The 19,122-nt window shown below is 35.8% G+C and overlaps 2 protein-coding genes across 3 annotated transcripts; one reads left to right on the forward strand and one right to left on the reverse strand.

Moving 5' to 3' along the window:
* The first annotated feature begins 7,704 nt into the window (after window positions 1-7,704).
* LOC105182006 (N(G),N(G)-dimethylarginine dimethylaminohydrolase 1) lies at window positions 7,705-10,860 on the forward strand. 2 transcript variants are annotated; one of them, XM_019840832.2, is made up of 6 exons: window positions 7,705-8,115; window positions 8,304-8,406; window positions 8,525-8,622; window positions 9,177-9,233; window positions 10,017-10,112; window positions 10,413-10,860. In XM_019840832.2, exons 1-6 carry the CDS (start codon window positions 7,858-7,860, stop codon window positions 10,665-10,667), a joined length of 867 nt encoding a protein of 288 aa, XP_019696391.1. In that variant the 5' UTR covers window positions 7,705-7,857; the 3' UTR covers window positions 10,668-10,860. The 2 variants fall into 2 exon arrangements, with proteins under 2 accessions (XP_019696391.1, XP_011137439.1); XM_011139137.3 differs by lacking the exon at window positions 9,177-9,233 and having other exon boundaries at window positions 7,707-8,115; window positions 10,413-10,859.
* A 550-nt stretch (window positions 10,861-11,410) lies between these two features.
* Ncc69 (sodium chloride cotransporter 69) lies at window positions 11,411-18,776 on the reverse strand. Its single transcript, XM_025300869.1, has 16 exons — window positions 18,593-18,776; window positions 18,382-18,477; window positions 17,898-18,089; window positions 17,231-17,407; window positions 16,988-17,127; window positions 16,266-16,565; window positions 15,804-16,029; window positions 15,594-15,715; window positions 15,381-15,516; window positions 15,075-15,286; window positions 14,358-14,599; window positions 14,087-14,235; window positions 13,663-13,990; window positions 13,419-13,573; window positions 13,152-13,260; window positions 11,411-13,073 (listed from the first exon to the last, which is right to left on the reverse strand). The coding sequence occupies exons 1-16, from the start codon at window positions 18,666-18,668 to the stop codon at window positions 12,938-12,940; spliced, it is 2,796 nt and encodes a 931-aa protein (XP_025156654.1). The 5' UTR covers window positions 18,669-18,776; the 3' UTR covers window positions 11,411-12,937.
* Between the last annotated feature and the right edge of the window lie 346 nt (window positions 18,777-19,122).

Here is a 19,122-nt window from a genome sequence, read left to right on the forward strand (position 1 = left end):
TTATTATTATTACGCATTATTATTTTTCTGATTTTAACGGACCTTACTCGAAGTAAGGACATACCCGAGTCGAAATTAGATCAGCATTCATAGTTTATATTTTGAAAAATTATAAAATAGCTTGAGATTTGATTATTCCTCCGATTAACCTAATTTCACGTAACGTGAGTTCTACTTTTCTTTTCACATAAAATATGAATGTCTATTCAAGCAAGGTTGCTGAGACAAGCTAAGGTTTATCAATACAAATTTGTAATTATGTTCTCAATGAAAAATTGCACATAATTTAAAAAACTATGAATAATGATCTTAGAATCTGATATAAATTTTACAAGTGTTGATTTTTATTCGTCTAATAATGCTCAGATTGCTGTTTTCGTTTAGAATCTGTTAGAATGTCCGTTTCTCATTCTTGTTTATCTTTCTTATTGTACCGAATCTGAATTAAAATCTCTATTAGTGAAACAGCATTATTAGACATAACCGTTGTCTTTTTGCAGCTTCAGCTCTTTTGAGAGCTACAATTCTCATCATTCTCAGTAGAAAAAAGAAAAGAAAAAAAAGAGAAGAAAAAAAGGAAAAAAGAACTTTAAGAATGATGAGAATAAAAAGCATTTTTCATCTCCCATTTCCTCTAATTCTTATATGATTATTTAATCCTTATATATTTATCTCACGCACAGTTCTAACAAAGGCAGTTCTAGTTACGTTTTTATCTTTGTTCTCTTTCTTGCGCTGTTAAGCGAATATATAATCAAAATCAACAAAAATTTTTCATTTAAATTAAGAATATAAGGATTAAGTACATATACATTATCGAGATAAACGAGTATTAAATAACTGCGGAATACGTCGCTGTTGAAGATACATCGTGGGCGAGACTGCGAGAGTAGCCAGATGTAACGTTCAGGTAAGATAAAGCTTGTTCACTATTGCGCATCTAGATATTCTACATTGATTTTTCAAATTGGATGCAATTTGCAGGATCAATGTAGAATTAATATTTCGACTCGGGAAAGACTCGAAAATGAGAACGAATTGTCATTGCACTTGGACAATCTTCTGACACTGATTTCTGGTATTGATCGATATTAGATTTTCGGTACTGATTTAATCTTTCATTCCTCTACAAGAAAAAAAAATTGATACGACTCATTCATTTATCCACGTTAATTTGATGAATAAATTAAATATTGATCGGTCTTCAATTTTCGGTACTGATTTATTCTCTCATTTCTTTATACAAACAAGACAAGAAAAATTGATACGAATCATTCGTTTATTCGAGTTAATTTGTTGAGTAAATTAGAGGGATAAATGCCTGAAAAATGAGAACAAATTGTCATTGCACTTGGACAATTTTCTGACACTGATTTACGATATTGATCGATATTCGATTTTCGGTACTGATTTACTCTTTCATTTCTCTATAAGAAAAAAAAATTCATACGAGTCGTTCATTTATCCGCGTTAATTTGATGAATAAATTAAATATTGATCGGTCTTCAATTTTCGGTACTGACTGATTCTTTAATTTCTTTATAAGAGAATAAAAATTGATACGAATCGTTCTTTTATCCGACTTAATTTGTTGAATAAATTAGTAGGGTAGTACCTGCAAGATGAAAACAACTTGTCATTGCACTTGGACAATTTTCTTGACATTGATTTATTTTCTTGATTTTATTGATTGATTTTCTTGGTATTGATCAGTCTTCGGTTTTCGGTACTGATTTATTTTCTCATTTTTTTTATAAGACAAAAAATTGATACGAATAGTTCGTTTATCTGAGATAATTTGTTGAATAAGATTAGAGGGGTAAGTACCTGAAAAATGAAAACAAATTGTCATTGCACTTGGACAATTTTTTGACACTGATTTATGGTATTAATCGATATTCGATTTTCGGTACTGATTTTTATTCTTTCATTTCTCTATAAGAAAAAAAAATTCATACGAATCGTTCATTTATTCTCGTTAATTTGATGAATAAATTAAATATTGACCGGTCTTCAATTTTCGGTACTGACTAATTCTCTAATTTCTTTATAAGAGAAGAAGAATTGATACGAATCGTTCTTTTATCTGACTAAATTTGTTGAGTAAATTAGTGGGGTAAGTACCTGCAAGATGAAAACAACTTGTCATTGCACTTGGACAATTTTCTTGACATTGATTTATGGTATTGATCAGTCTTCAGTTTTCGGTACTGATTTATTTTCGCATTTTTTTATAAGACAAAAAAAGTTGATACGAATCGTTCGTTTAACCAAGTTAATTTGTTGAATAAGATTAGAGGGGTAAGTACCTGAAAAATGAGAACAAATTGTCATTGCACTTGGACAATTTTCTGACACTGATTTATGATATTAATTGATATTCCGGTTTTCGGTACTAATTTACTTTTTCATTCCTCTATAAGAAAACAAAAAATTAATACGAATCGTTCATTAATCCGCGTTAATTTGATGAATAAATTAAATATTGACCGGTCTTCAATTTTCGGTACTGACTAATTCTCTAATTTCTTTATAAGAGAAGAAGAATTGATACGAATCGTTCTTTTATCCGACTAAATTTGTTGAGTAAATTAATGGGGTAAGTACCTGCAAGATGAAAACAACTTGTCATTGCACTTGGACAATTTTCTTGACATTGATTTATGGTATTGATCAGTCTTCAGTTTGCGGTACTGATTTATTTTCGCATTTTTTTATAAGACAAAAAAAATTGATACGAATCGTTCGTTTATCCAAGTAATTTGTTGAATAAGATTAGAGGGGTAAGTACCTGAAAAATGAGAACAAATTGTCATTGCACTTGGACAATTTTCTGACACTGATTTATGATATTAATCGATATTCCGGTTTTCGGTACTAATTTACTCTTTCATTCCTCTATAAGAAAACAAAAAATTAATACGAATCGTTCATTAATCCGCGTTAATTTGATGAAAAATTAGGTATTGATCGGTCTTCAGTTTTCGGTACTGATTTATTTTCGAATTTTTTTATAAGACAAAAAAAATTGATACGAATCGTTCGTTTATCCAAGTAATTTGTTGAATAAGATTAGAGGGGTAAGTACCTGAAAAATGAGAACAAATTGTCATTGCACTTGGACAATTTTCTGTCACTGTTTTATGATATTAATCGATATTCTGGTTTTCGGTACTGATTTACTTTTTCATTTGTCTATAAGAAAACAAAAAATTGATACGAATCGTTCGTTTATCCAAGTAATTTGTTGAATAAGATTAGAGGGGTAAGTACCTGAAAAATGAGAACAAATTGTCATTGCACTTGGACAATTCTCTGACACTGATTTATGATATTAATCGATATTCCGGTTTTCGGTACTAATTTACTTTTTCATTCCTCTATAAGAAAACAAAAAATTAATACGAATCGTTATTTAATCCGCGTTAATTTGATGAAAAAATTAAGTATTGAATCGGTCTTCAGTTTTCGGTACTGATTTATTTCCGCATTTTTCTATAAGACAAAAAAAATTGATACGAATCGTTTGTTTATCTGAGGTAATTTGTTGAATAAAAATAGAGGGGTAAGTATTTGAAAAATGAGAACAAATTGTCACTGCACTTGGACAATTTTCTGACACTGATTTATGGTATTAATCGATATTCCGGTTTTCGGTACTGATTTACTTTTTCATTTGTCTATAAGAAAACAAAAAATTGATACGAATCGTTCGTTTATCCAAGTAATTTGTTGAATAAGATTAGAGGGGTAAGTACCTGAAAAATGAGAACAAATTGTCATTGCACTTGGACAATTTTCTGACACTGATTTATGATATTAATCGATATTCCGGTTTTCGGTACTAATTTACTTTTTCATTCCTCTATAAGAAAACAAAAAATTAATACGAATCGTTCATTAATCCGCGTTAATTTGATGAAAAAATTAAGTATTGAATCGGTCTTCAGTTTTCGGTACTGATTTATTTCCGCATTTTTCTATAAGACAAAAAAAATTGATACGAATCGTTTGTTTATCTGAGGTAATTTGTTGAATAAAAATAGAGGGGTAAGTATTTGAAAAATGAGAACAAATTGTCACTGCACTTGGACAATTTTCTGACACTGATTTATGGTATTAATCGATATTCCGGTTTTCGGTACTGATTTACTTTTTCATTTCTCTATAAGAAAACAAAAAATTGATACGAATCGTTCGTTTATCCAAGTAATTTGTTGAATAAGATTAGAGGGGTAAGTACCTGAAAAATGAGAACAAATTGTCATTGCACTTGGACAATTTTCTGACACTGATTTATGATATTAATCGATATTCCGGTTTTCGGTACTAATTTACTTTTTCATTCCTCTATAAGAAAACAAAAAATTAATACGAATCATTCATTCATCCGCGTTAATTTGATGAATAAATTAGTTATTAAACGGTCTTCGATTTTCCTGTATCTTGAGCCGTTTAGGAGATACCGAAGGTTACATTTTTAAATTTTAAGTTAATTTTAATTGAAATTTGAATTTAAATGTTCATATCTCCGCTGCTACTGGGAATTGAGAGTCGAGATTTATGGTGAGAATAGGGTTGATACAGGACTATATTGGGGCAAAAGCGCGTTCCTGTATCTTGAGCCGTTTAGGAGATACCGAAGGTTACATTATTAAATTTTAAGTTAATTTTAATTGAAATTTGAATTTAAACGTTCATATCTCCGCTTCTACTGGGAATTGAGAGTCGAAATTTATCGTGAGAATAGGGTTGGTACAGGACTATATTGAGGCAAAAGCGCGTTCCTGTATCTTGAGCCGTTTAGGAGATACCGAAGGTTACATTTTTAAATTTTAAGTTAATTTTAATTGAAATTTGAATTTAAATGTTCATATCTCCGCTTCTACTGGGAATTGAGAGTCGAGATTTATGGTGAGAATAGGGTTGATACAGGACTATATTGAGGCAAAAGCGCGTTCCTGTATCTGGAGCCGTTTAGGAGATACCGAAGGTTACATTTTTTAATTTTAAGTTAATTTTAATTGAAATTTGAATTTAAGTGTTCATATCTCCGCTTCTACTGGGAATTGAGAGTCGAGATTTATGGTGAGAATAGGGTTGATACAGGACTATATTGAGGCAAAAGCGCGTTCCTGATTTATCTTCTCATTTTTTTATAAGACAAGAAAAATTGATACGAATCGTTCGTTTATCTGAGATAATTTATTGAATAAGATTAGGGGGGTATATACCTGAAAAATAAGAACAAATTGTCATTGCCCGTGGGCAATTTTTTGATACTGATTTATGGTATTAATCGATATTCGATTTTCGGTACTGATTTACTCTTTCATTTCTCTATAAGAAAACAAAAAATTAATACGAATCGTTCATTAATCCGCATTAATTTGATGAAAAAATTAGGTATTGATCGGTCTTCGGTTTTCTGTACTGATTTATTCTCTCATTCCTTTATAAGAAAAGAAAAATTGATACGTATCGTTCGTTTAACCGAGTTAATTTGTTGAGTAAATTAGAGGGGGGAGGGGTAAGTGCCTGAAAAATGAGAACAAATTGTCATTGCATTTGGACAATTTTCTGACACTGATTTATGGTATTAATCGATATTCGGTTTTCGGTATTGATTTACTCTTTCATTTCTCTATAAGAAAAAAAGAATTCATACGAATCGTTCATTTATCTGTGTTAATTTGATGAATAAATTAAATATTGATCTATCTTCAATTTTCGGTACTGACTGATTCTCTAATTTCTTTATAAGAGAATAAAAATTGATACGAATCGTTCTTTTATCCGACTCCTCCAGAGGAGGAGGAATAAGAGGATGAGAGAGAGAGAGAGAGAGAGAGAGAGAGAGAGAGAGATAGAGAGCGAGGGAGAGAGTGTGAAGGAATGGAATGAATGGAGGACAGCGAAAATCGGCGGTAGGAAATAAGAATTATAGGAGTAACAGCGGCATAGAGATATAAGAATAGATGATAAGCGAACAATTAATTATAAGAGATAAGCGAGCGAGTAGATGTATGATATTTGTAAAGTAGATTTAAGGAGGAGCGAGGGATGGGAGTGTGTGTGTGTGTGTGTGAAGGGGTAGGGGCGAGCGTAATAGCAAGGAGGAGAGATTATATTGGAGTTTGTAACCCCGCCAGGGGAATCAATGAAGTATTGCGATATCTAGAGAATATTCATGACATGCATATTGGATATTTGTTTTATATTTGGATATATATCAATGAAATTCACAAATTTTACAACGTTTTTCGTTCGAATAGTAAGTATTTCGTTCGAATAGTATCGTATAGTAAGTTTTTCTGCTGAACATAGTCAATGTGAACGAAGCATCTTAAAATAAACTAAAGATGATTTTATATACAAAGATTATATTAAATAAATAAATAAAAATTATACACACAGATACATACACACAAATGTTTTTCATTTCATTCCTGTTTCAGGAAATACTAAGTTAGAAAAATGGTCTTCTCACTCCCTTAGATGCGCGGGATTGTGCGAAGACCATTTCAATGATGCATCATTTCTGACGAGCACGAAGAAACGTTTAAAATCGGATGCAGTTCCAATTCATTTCGAGAGCGAACATGTTAATGAAAATGTAGAACAATTGAAGAAAAGGAGACATATAGAAGTGGAAAAACTCTCTGAAGAAGTAGAAATCGGAGAGAACACCATACCAACTGTTCTTACAAGTCACATTTCGGAAATTAATATTAATATAGACGAGCAATTAATAGAACGGTATCCACTTCGAACATATGACACATATAACATAATTAGTCTGCGAATAGTCGATAGACCTTTAAGAGAAAAGCTCGTACATCGAAAAGACGTGAGTTCGCCTTTGTCGCCGAATTGAAGTGCCGGATCTCGGACAGTCGCAGTCGAACGTGCTAGCAGGAGAGAGAGAGACAAGCTTTTCGAGCAAGAAGGATTGTGTTGTTTTTCACTGCTACTTGTAATATCTGGACGCGAGCGCGTTACAAGGATTATTGTGCGAACGCGCATTTAACGCATGCCATATTCAAGAGAACAATTCGTCCGGACTGCGAATAACGCCGCGTCATGTGGAGCGTGATCACGAGTCTCTCTCGGTCTTGTCTCTTCTGCCAGAACGTTTCAGAAATAGGCAAATCTTCCCGTTCGAATCTCGAACAACTACACTATCATGAAACAAAGCTTCCCAAATATTTAGAGAAGGAAACCCAGTCGACACAGAACATTATATTTATGTTAAAATTTCGCACTCAACAATATAAATGTAATATATAACACACATGGTGTTGAGTGTGAAATTTTAATATAAATGTAATGTAAGTAATGCTCTGTGTCGACTGGGAATTACCGCCTGCTCTTGTTACGAGTTACGAATGTAACGAGAGATAATAATTCGGATAATAATTAGAAGATGCAGTTCTTTACAAAAATATCTGTAGAAATGCATATGCACAGGAAAAGAATCATGTGCTATTGAACGAGGTGTAACTTTGTGCGCGATGCCGTGTTTCTCAAACCCGCAATTATAGGCGTATCACAGACACGAACCGCCGATAAATGGGCGTAGAACGGACACGCACCAGACTTTACCGGCAGCGTCTGCAAATGGGCGTAGTCAACGTAGTTACCAGCTACAAATGAGCGCAGATGGCGTTAAAATCAGTCATCAAAATGCATGTCGCCGGCGTGGCCGCTCTCAGACTTCTCTCTGTGACAGGTCGGATCTGGTTATTTTGCATCGAGCTCTGCTGATTCTGGGCGTGCGCCTTTTCTTCCGTGTTACTTGTCGGCGAAGTTGCGCGCTAAACAGATACGAGGAACGCGAAAACGCTCCCCCTGAGAATGCCGCTGCACCGGTACACTCATGCCATCCTGTGCAGGATCCCGCTATCGCTACGCACGCGGGGCGAAGTGACACTGGACGAAGCGAGGACACAGCACTTGGCTTTAGCGCAGCTCCTGCGTGAGCTTGACATTGACGTCGTGGAAATGCCGCCGGACGAAAACTCACCGCTCTGTGTCTTCGTCGAAGACGTCGCCGTTGTCTGTAATGGCATCGCCCTGATCGCTCGGCCGAATGAACCATCACGTCTCAAGGAGGTATGTCTGAAGTTATAGCGGAACCAATAATTGGAGTTGATGAGATGTGTCCACTAACATTGACAAATAGACAAATGCTAGAAACATGTTTAATTATAGTAACAATGATCAACCTGTAACAACTAAACGGATGATCATATTAAAAGATACATCATAGATATATAAAGAATAAATTGTATGACTTTCAGCTTGATACTATCAGAGCTGTCTTGAAAAAAGAATTAGAAATACCACTCATTGAAATAAGCGACAAGAATGCTCGCCTAGATGGTGGAGATGTCCTTTTCACTGGTGAGTCCCATTGTATTAAATATATGAAGATAACATGTTTTTCTTTCTGTTAAAGCTCTCTGTTGAAGCTTCATAGAACCTTGCTTCCTTAAACTCAAAAATAAGTGTTCTGTTACAGGTAGAGAATTTTTTGTTGGACTATCTCACTTTACAAACGAGGCAGGAGCACGAGCAGTTGCTGCAGCATTTCCAGAATATCCTTGTGTGCCTATCAAGGTTAGTAACTATATGCATTTTACAAATTGATGTATTCACATCATCTTATATCTGGGAATTAATAAAATCCTATTTTAGATGTAAAACAATCACGAATCTCTTGTAATTACTGAAAGTCATATACCGCATGTGTATCAATGTCATTAGATTGTCTTGAACAATTGATGTTAGAGTCATAATAACACATACTTGGTGTGCCACTTTGTGCATAAAAACAATTACTCCAGATATGTGTCAAAATTAAGATGAAAGATATTTTACCTCTAAATATTTCATACATCTTTCATTTGATATCATTGTACAAAACAGAAAATCTTCATATTGGATATTACTATGTAATGTAATTCATGTATTCATTTCTAAAAACATTTTACATCGCAGTTACATTATATGTATACAGCATGTTTTATTATTAGTGGGACCCATTTGGTGTGTTTTCACAGCACATTGTATGTTTATAGAACATATAAATAATGTACACCTGGGATTTGCTTTGAACCTTGATAGAGAGACTATCATGCTCACTCACCTTACTTTTCTAATGTTCATTTAAGGTGGGTGATGGTGGCGAAGAGGTGATAGTGGAGAGTCTTACCTCAGCCCCTCTTCAGGTTTGGGTGCACTAAATTGACCCTCTCAATATTTCATTGATTAAAGAAAGAAAGAGAGAGATAATAACTTCACAAGTTAGAAAGCGCAAACTTGCACGATTTTGAAGAATATTCTGTTCCTATGTAATAATGTGATATGTATTTCAAGATTTTACAAAACGCTTTTTTGGAATCAAGATAGGTTACACAAATTCTAGTTTAGCATTACCGTGCACTCTACAACAAAACTCCACAACAAACTTATTCACTCACTTTAGCATGCACACATGGTTTCATTTAATTTTAAACAAAATGGCATTCCTCTTATTTTGTTCTAATCATTGCCATGTACAAGCGTTGTGTAATTAAATGTAAGTTGTATATAAATGTATGCACCCTCTAGAGCACACTCGCACTTGTACTATATATTACACAGATCAGTATGCACGTTTTACTGATATATTAAAAAATCATCATGAGCATCATAATAATGTATTGATGAGAGTACAATATTAATTTAAATATTTCACATGAAGAATACATATTTAGTTTATATAAAAATAGATTCGTATATTAAAACAAGAGCTGCTCTCAGTTAAAATATTTATTCCGTTTGTGGAATCAAATGAATATAATAATAAATTTTTGTCTTACATTTTTTAAGTGATATGACAATGCTTTATAATATACAGAATATGATGGCAAAATGACTACGCATTATTTATTCACATTGCAATATTTGTTTAACGAGTATATTCTCGTATGTAATTTCTAAGATAATAACTCAGATATTCTTCTGTGTAGGTGGCCGAGTCCAAACGCTTGAAAACACTGGTTACGATGGCCGGCCCGGATGTTATATGTGTAGGAGCTGGAAAAGAATCTCAAGAAGTCCTCAAGGTTAGTCTTTATTACTATATATATATATATATTTTTTTTTTCTTTAAAAAGACTTATTGTTAAAAAATATGGGATTTTAAACTCTCCAAATTCTATTTTGAGAATGATCTTATATGGATGTAAACTGAAATGTTAATATAAAAATCAATTTACATCCATATAAGATCATTCTCAAAATAGAATTTGGAGAGTTTAAAATCCCATATTTTTTAATAATAATAGTTTTCTTAAAAAAAAGTAAACGATTCAATATCATTGTATAAGATATTTTAACTTTCATTTTTCTATTTCGAAATATAGAGGATCGAACGAGAGGCGACGTACAATTACCAAACATTGACTGTGCCCGAAGATGCAGCTGCCAACGTGCTGTACGTGAATGGCACACTCATTCATCGATCGGAAAACGAGATCCCGCAATCGAGTAAGGTGTTTGCCGAGAAAGTCGAATTCCCGACCAGATCGCTGCATATGTCCGAATTAGCGAAAGTCAGCTCAGGTTTGTCCTCATGTTGCTTATTGGTGCGTAGACCGCGACATATTCGCAGCATTTAAACAGTGATAAGATCTACACTTTGCGATTTATCACGCTAAAACATCGCGAAAACGAGACGTATATTCAAGTTCTCTTTCCGTTTTTGTTTACCGAATCCGTGGAAAAATACAGTGAACATGCAAAACATGACATAACGTTAACGTATAATGACATTACTCCGATAATTTGATAAATATTCTTTTTTTTTTGTAAGTGGTTATTTCGAAAAGTTTTTATATTATTACCTTTAAAGAGAGAAAAAGATATAATATTTGAAGAGATTAATATATATAAATATATATATTACGGATATATATATAATCTTTTTATATATGCTTAGATTAGAAGTAATATATATTTTCAGATTTTATGTCAGATTTATTTATATCTATGCTTTTGCAAAGACGAGCTCTATGCTTGTCATTTATTTAAATCTTTTATTCTTTTATATACGTGACTTTCATTTCCGGCGGCAGCTGTGGATTTGTTCAAATTATTTCCTACCGGAATTTTCTCGCAGTTTTCTTTTCCTATTAATTGTTTAAATATCTCAAGCAGCTATTTTTTTCTGCGATATCCTTCTGCGAGAAAAATATATTATAATATAAGGCTATATTTACATCCCCCACTCTTCTCGACGTGATTGAACTTTACAAATAAGGCACATACCATGATATGGCACAAATTCAATTTTATATAAATATAAATATATACATATATATATTTAAGGGGTTGGAATATTGATTTGCGAACAATGCAAAACTGAATCAAAATTAACTTGTAATTCAAACTATATTGTTAATAATGCACCAATATTTCTCTACAATAATAGGTCGTTTGTAGCTTGCAAAACTCACACAATTAGAAAGAGATATGTGAATCGTATACTATCAGTATTCCGACTCCCGGCAATGCATCTACTGCAACTAGTCTGAAACGTGTTCACGAAACATTCAAATAAATATCTCTCTATCACCTAATAATGTATTGCAACGTTACTCATATATAAGAGCACTGATAGTTGTTATTGTGGTGTCACATCGTTATAACGAAGTTCCGCAATTAAAAGTTTAAGCAGAAATCGAGATGCGAAATTTCTGTATGAAAATTTAATATACATACGAGACGCTGTGTAACACGCTTAGACTGTTCTTAGATCACGATACGTGCGACCAAGAGTATCGTAGTGATCGAAAAATATATAATATAGAATTACGATCCATGTTAACGCTCAAAGCGTTGCTATAATGATTTTTAGTATTTTATACAACAATAACAATGTAGCAATCTCGTAGCAATGCTCTTTCTCTGTAGTGCTGTTACAACTTCTGTACGTGTTCGATATGCGTTTTAAGCGTCAGCATTTAGTTTTTATACTATTTTTCACGATGAAAAGTAATGTGACGGTTGAAACCGCTTTTGTAACAAGTATTGTATTAAGATTATAAGATTAATGAAAAACAGACAAATCTTTTAATTCTGTTAGTTTTAGCGCAGTATTGATAGGATACATCGGACATAGGTTCACTTTATACTCGAAGTCGAACTTACATATAAATTCATATAGAAATATACAACTTTTTTAATAAAAGATGTTTGTGTAGCCTTCTTGAGTGTATAGACTATAGACTTGTAACAAAGCATCACGATCTTCTGAAATTAATAACAAAATTGTTCCCCTTAGAACATCCTTTTCGTATGTCCTCACGTATAAAATACGGTGGTTTAAGATAAGACACGAATAAGGGAAAATTGCATGACGAACGAATGAAATTAATGCTATGGATTGCAAATGTAATTGTCATTTACAGCTCTCATTCTCTCTTTCTCGCTTATTTCATCGTTTATTTTAAGTATTTATAAAGCATAGATCAAGTATAATTGGTACGGTTTCCCCGTCGTAGAGATTCACGTCAAAGTTCCTTTAAAATCGAATAACATCCTACTACTTAAATGTTACAAAAATAATACAGTCTTCTGCTGTAATGAGTCCGAATATTTTTCCGATATGAAGATTGCTTATCATAGGCACACATTTTTCAATAGCGATTCACTCACAAACTCAGCATTTACACGCGCATAATCGAAGGCAAGTTCGTCAATAGCATTGAAGATATATCACCGAATCTTTCGTTCTACGATAGTCGAATCAGTTTTCCACGTACATAGTTGATTAAATCTTTTTCATTTTGCTTGTAATACCGCGGCACCGTTGTCGCCAGCCGCGGACCAATATCTTTGCGCGTTTCCTTTTCTTTCTTCCAACTTTGTCAATCCACTTCTCACATCATTATGAATAAAACGTTAAAACCGACGTGTGGTTACCCCGCACCAATAGGAATGGCGGCATATCGCGTGTCAGTGTCTCTAACCACGCCATGTAAAGAGGCGCTGATACAGCACCTTTCCTTGGCATCGGTAGCGTCCTATTAACACGTTAATAACATTAATTAAGAACAATCCCCGCGTATACAATAAGACATGTGATGTAAGTGCATACTCACATGACGACCAAATTGGCCTCCATAGAATTCTCCAGCAACAGCTCTCGCAGGCGCAGGTGTCTGTTGGTCTTCTCCTTCATCGCCATGAGTTCCGAATCTTTGATGATGTCTATAATGAAAAAAAAAAATTTTTAATTAGCATGTGACACATATAGACAGTGTTTTATCAACAATCATATGAAACAGATAGAAACAGCGGACATATTTTATCGACACAGCTACATTATTACCATATAAAAGCCAAATTTGTCGAGAAAAATCTCATACCATCCTCAGAATTTTTTGAACCCATCGACTGCTGGAAGTCGGCTATCAAGGAGTCGAAGAACGTCTTTGTGCTGGTTTGCGCCGGCCTGGAGACATCCGGTATCACCTTGAGAGCGGAATAGTCTATCCTGAATTTCGACAGGAGACTCGCCATACTGCAGGAATGCAAGCAAACGTTAATCACCGACGTTAATAAGTGACGACACTCTTAAATACGGTGGCAGTTATCACCGGAACAGCTTACTTCCTCTGCTCGTATTCCAACTCGGAGTTCTTGTTGGCGAGAGCGAAGACTCTCAGTTTGCAGTTAGACCAATTGCGTCTCGTGCTGATGATGTAAGGCAACAAAAGCGTCAACCCGCCATCGTCGTACAGCCACCATACGTCGATAGTGCCTTTCTTGTGCTTCCGTTGGAACTTGGTTACTACGTTAAGTATGTCCTTGGCGATTGGCGCTATGTTCGGACGAGTTTCGCGTTGTTCTTCGGACGACGCATTGGGATATTCGTTGATCGTCTTCGAACGCCTCGGCGCAGGACTACCGGGTATCGAGATATCCGACGTGCTACTAGCTGCAACGATCGTCAGTCGTTAGATACGGTTCTCCGCAGAAGAAGAGAAGAAAGACTAGCATGAAGAAGGAAAGAAACTTTTCTGCTTTGACGAACCTTGGCTAAGCTGCGAGAAGCTTTGATTGCCCGGTATCGATGTAGGCGCAAGTCTCTTCGGATCTTCGACGTCTATAACAGTCGCATTGCTATCCAGGCCGTCTTGAATCCGCAGAAGCGCTACCGCTATGTGCATGTCCAAAGCTTTGCTACGAGAAAAAGAGAAATATTTATGAAAGGCACCGTTTTGGTAAAACTACAAACTGAAACTACTTTGCAACAGAAGACTGTAGATTCAAGTACGGTGTAAAACTGCATAAAAGAGACTTACTGCATAACGTTGAAGTACATATTCAGGTTCTCCCGGGAACAGGAAGCCCAGTTTTGCTTGTAACCCATCAGCAAGATATTGGGCCTCATTTTACCCAGCCCGGCGGCTTGCAGGAGAGAAGTAGCACCGTCTTGGAAACTCGCACCATCCACTAACGAATAGAACGCCTTGATTTTGTTCGCTCTGAACCAGGAGGTGCAGTTCGCCACCATGCTGCTACGCGTCTTATACGATATAGGTGTCTAAAACGCAGAAAATAAAAATCAGGAAATCGGGATATAAATTCTTCGTGAAGCTGCACAGAAAAAAATGTCATTCTACTGCAAGAAAAGAGCGATTACTCAATTTACTTTTCTTCTTTTATGTAATAGTTATTTTCAGCGAGGAATATTTTCTTGATGATAGTCTTAAGACGTTCGTCACAAATTTTAGAAAATCTCATTATTTTTATATATTCCAAAGAAAAATGTATTTTTTTTTTCACACAAATATTACAAAATTTATAATCCGTGTGGAAAAAAAATAAACCGAACTTTTCTTTTTATTTAATATTCCTGAAATACTAAACTTACTAAGATTCAGAATATATTTTGACTATATTTGATGAACTTATGATAGATTTGCGGACATATAAACTTATAAAATACTCGAAACAAATGTTTACTTGAATGCGGTATGTACAACGTGGAAACGTGATAAAGAAAGAAATGATGATACCTCGATGATGTGACCGCAAATAAATAGACTCTGATGCTTAGTGATGTGATGAGCGAAGTCGACGAGCGACGACCTCGCGTTGGGTGCACCAGTGAGCACCAGGAGCTGCGGCCTGTAATTTTTCACGTGCTCCTCCACTCGATCGAGTTGCTGCACCGCAGTCAACGCGTTGTTGTACGTCTGGGCTTGCGTGGTCGAGCCCCAATTTACATCTGTACGATATTTTGACAAAGGAGAAGAATGAGCTCAGCTCTTAATGCCGTAAATCAAGATAAATATATGGACAAATATTCTTATAAAAATTACCGGGCTTCCTGTATTGGACTATTAAATACAGCGCTAAAACTACGCATAACGTTATCAAAGCCGTCCACCATGAGATCAGGAACATCACAGAAACACAGAGGATAGCACCAGCGAGACTGAGCCACATGTTATAATACTAAAACGAAGTGGCAATTGTTACAGAATGGAGTCACAACGCGAGAATATAACAATGACAGGAGAAACGTAATGTACCTTGAAAGTCGGTCGCCATCCGATCGGCTTAGCCAAAGAAGCATGAAAGGTACTAAAATTGATGAGAGTGTATGCAGCCAAGAAGAAGTTGGAGATGAGCGGTGCGATCGCGTCCAATTCGCCTGAGAAAAGAATCGATTTCTTTTTTATAACTCTGAAAGGAAGAATCTCCCTTGATTTCTTCCCAGATAAAATCGGTTTGTCACTTACCGATCAGAATGAAACCAACGGCGATAACGAAAGTGAGGAGATAACCGCGAATCGGCTCTTTATCTTTCTCGCCGCTAAACCACGCGATTCCCGGATACAGCTTGTCGAGACACAGCGCTTGGAACACCTTCGGCGCCGAGACCAGTGACGCTAAAGCACTTGAGAGTGTTGCAGCGAAGCAGCCGGCATAGATGAACGGGCCGAAGCCGGAAACCAATTGGATTACCTTGAATGACAACGTTATTCGTCTATCTCAATTTTCATCCTCAATATATAGAAAAAAAATGTTCTACCGCTGGAGAAAGATATTGCTCAATTTGCTTTCCATCTTTTAAAGGTTACTTTCAACAAGAATATCTTTTTGATAATAGTCTTAAAATATATTTTTCACAAATTTTAGAACAGATTGGTAACAGATTAGCTTCGCTTGACTGATGTATTAATTAATAATTGCGCAAGTACCTCGGCGCTGTTTTGGCTGCCGTACTGACACCCCGCGGTACAGTTGAAATCCGTCCCATATATGCTCCAGGTGCGATTGGTAGTCTGGTCGGCGAGAACCGTGCTGTTCTCGACCGCAGTGTCATTGTCTACGCTGAACAGGGCCATAAGAGAGCTGTTAAACGTCGTCCACAAGTCATTAACGTCACCAGATGCATCTCGCATCACGGTAGCTCCGGCCATAATTGCCATTATCAGATATGACAGTGATGTCAAGAGAATCGCCAGCAACGTGCCCTTCGGTATCGCCGTTTGCGGATCCTGTCGAGTCCAAAGTAATATTTAGAAACGGAAGCTTTCACACTCGCATCGCGGTATTCCCGCGAAGTCTGAGTGTTACGTCGCAATCATGATAATGATCAAGAGATTCAAGCGCAAGAGTCTCGTTATCAGACATCTAACGAGAAAATTTATATAGGAAGTTTCAATCAAGCGTGCAAAATGGAGAGGAGTAATCAATCGGGCAGTAATTGCTCCCCGCGATGAATCACATGATATGTCAAGAAATATATATATATATATAGAGAGAGAGAGAAAGAGAGAGAGAGAGAGAGAGAGAGAGAGAGAGAGAGAGAGAGCGAGAGAGAGAGAGAGAGAGAGAGCGAGAGAGAGAGAGAGAGAGAGAGAGAATTAACGATATTTAAATATATAAATATCTCCCATAGACGAAAGCACTAAATCACCTTCAAGTCACCGGATATATTCGCACCTGCCAGGATCCCTGTCGCCGCTGGGAAGAAGATAGCCAAGACTGAAAAAAAATTATGTTTCACGCCGTCTTTGTACCTGTAGTCCGCATAAAAATTCTCCTTGAACAATTCCCCTGCAAATAGCAAAGCGACATGATTAATATACTTAAATATCTCACATTTACCGTAGAAACCGAACAGTTGGTGTGTGGTGCATCCGAGTATCGGGGACGTTACCGTTGTATCCGATGAAACCTTTAGCCCTCTCCTCCTCGCTTTTGGGACCCACAAAAGTGCCAATCATGAAGTCGGCAATAGCCACGAGAAGAATTATTAGCAAGCCTATCTGGGCTTTTGCCTCCCACTCCAGGCCCACTATCACTATCAGCAAGAGCACGACGATCGTTATGCAACCTGCGGAAGGTCCAAAGCAATATATTATTCGCCTTTGCAAATTTTAACATAGAAATTACTGGGGTGTCCGATAAGTTTTACAAGAATCTTTAGAAAAAATGTAAAGTCGATACTTTTACAATTAAGCATAACTATTTTTTTTTCTTTTTTTCATTCATCATCGGGAAAAAACGATCGATATATTACTGAATAAATTTATGTTTCATAATTAAAATATTAGCTTTGAGAATTTTCCATGAGAAAAAATCCCTGTGAACTTATCGAACAAGCTGACACAATTCCTACATAATTATAATAGCTTTATTCAACAAACTGTGATGCTTCTATCGTCGCAAATAGATGTGCAAATAATTTCTATCCGCAACATTGGCAAGAATTGAAAGTTTTTAAATGAAAATAATACAAACTTATCGTAAATAAATGTACAAGTAAAATTCTATACGCAGTATTAGAAGAAAACAAGATACAGTAAGATAAAAATCACACGAACCTATGATCCTAATGTCGGTAGTGTGACAGTCAACTATACAGAGACCGTAGGACTTGAGGCAGTCCACCATGCTCTCGCAAAAGCCGACCACATACATGGAGCAGGCAACGGCATTCGCTAAGGAGAAGATGAGACCTATGGAACCGCCGAACTCGGGTCCCAATGATCTGGAAATCATGTAATATGTCCCACCTGTGAAAAGAAAGAACGGGACGATGTAATCGATCACGCTAGTCGCCGTCGCAGTGACGCAATAATTCATCGGGACGATTCATCTTATGTATAAACAATTGTTCGCTTATGAAGATATTAATTAGCCGGGAACGCGCGTCATATTGTCGGAGAAATTGATAAGAAAGCGAACCGTATTCAGCTTTCTTCTCTGACTCGAACGTGTGTATTTTTGGAAACTTGTCTCCAAGAATACGATGTATGATACGATAATTCTGATTATTTATACATTACTGAGCGCCATGCTTTGTACCTCCTTTGATGAGACCATTCGTGCTGATAGCCGACATCGACATGGACGTGATCGTCGTGACTACCGTCGTCGTGAGGATCAATAAAATAGCTTGGCCTGCAATGTCGACATTAATCTCAAGAATTTCATTAAGCTGAGAGAAAGAAGGAGAGAGAGAGAGAGAGAGAGAGAGAGAGAGGAGATGATGGCTCAACAACGATGGCCCACTTACCGACCCCGGTTTGCGCTACGACCCAGGAGAGTCGTAAAAAGAGCATCACACCCCAAATGTTGAGGAGACATCGCATCAGCACTCCTTGGATCCATCCAAACTTTACCCCAGCTGCCGTGGGTTTCACATGTGGGATGGTCAAGGTGTGCGAGCCTGAGCCCTAGAGATAAATCGTTCGTAAGATAAACTCAGTAGTCGAAAAGTAATTTTATTTATTGTGAACAACATCTGTGTGCGCATTACACAGCTTCCTTCCTCATAAAAAAAAAATTATTCGCAAGTAGGAGGAGTAAAGGAAATAGAAAAATAAAAGAGAGAGAATCTTATTATTAATATTATATTATCATTTTATATATATATATATATATATATATATCATAATTGTGGTTGTTGTTACACTAAGGAAAAAAAATATCTAAAAGATATTTACTCGGTGAGTATTAATAATATACAGGGTGCACGATTTATCTGAAGACATTGAAATATCTCGAGAACTATGCGTTGGATAAAGAAAAGTGGTTAATGAAAGT

This window comes from Harpegnathos saltator, unplaced genomic scaffold, assembly GCF_003227715.2.
Source record: "Harpegnathos saltator strain DR-91 unplaced genomic scaffold, Hsal_v8.6 scaffold39, whole genome shotgun sequence".
NCBI classification, from domain to species: domain Eukaryota; kingdom Metazoa; phylum Arthropoda; class Insecta; order Hymenoptera; family Formicidae; genus Harpegnathos; species Harpegnathos saltator.

Excerpts from the sequence above, each read along its gene's own strand:
- LOC105182006 (XM_019840832.2), top strand. The coding sequence starts at position 7,858 with ATGCCGCTGCACCGGTACACTCATGCCATCCTGTGCAGGATCCCGCTA. Across the intron at positions 8,407-8,524 it reads TGGAGATGTCCTTTTCACTG|GTAGAGAATTTTTTGTTGGA; the intron begins GTGAGTCCCATT and ends GTTCTGTTACAG. Across the intron at positions 10,113-10,412 it reads AATCTCAAGAAGTCCTCAAG|AGGATCGAACGAGAGGCGAC; the intron begins GTTAGTCTTTAT and ends TTCGAAATATAG.
- Ncc69 (XM_025300869.1), bottom strand. The coding sequence starts at position 18,668 with ATGCGATGTCTCCTCAACATTTGGGGTGTGATGCTCTTTTTACGACTC. Across the intron at positions 17,128-17,230 it reads AGGTTTCATCGGATACAACG|GGGAATTGTTCAAGGAGAAT; the intron begins GTAACGTCCCCG and ends TGCTATTTGCAG. Across the intron at positions 14,600-15,074 it reads TTTGCGGTCACATCATCGAG|ACACCTATATCGTATAAGAC; the intron begins GTATCATCATTT and ends TCTGCGTTTTAG.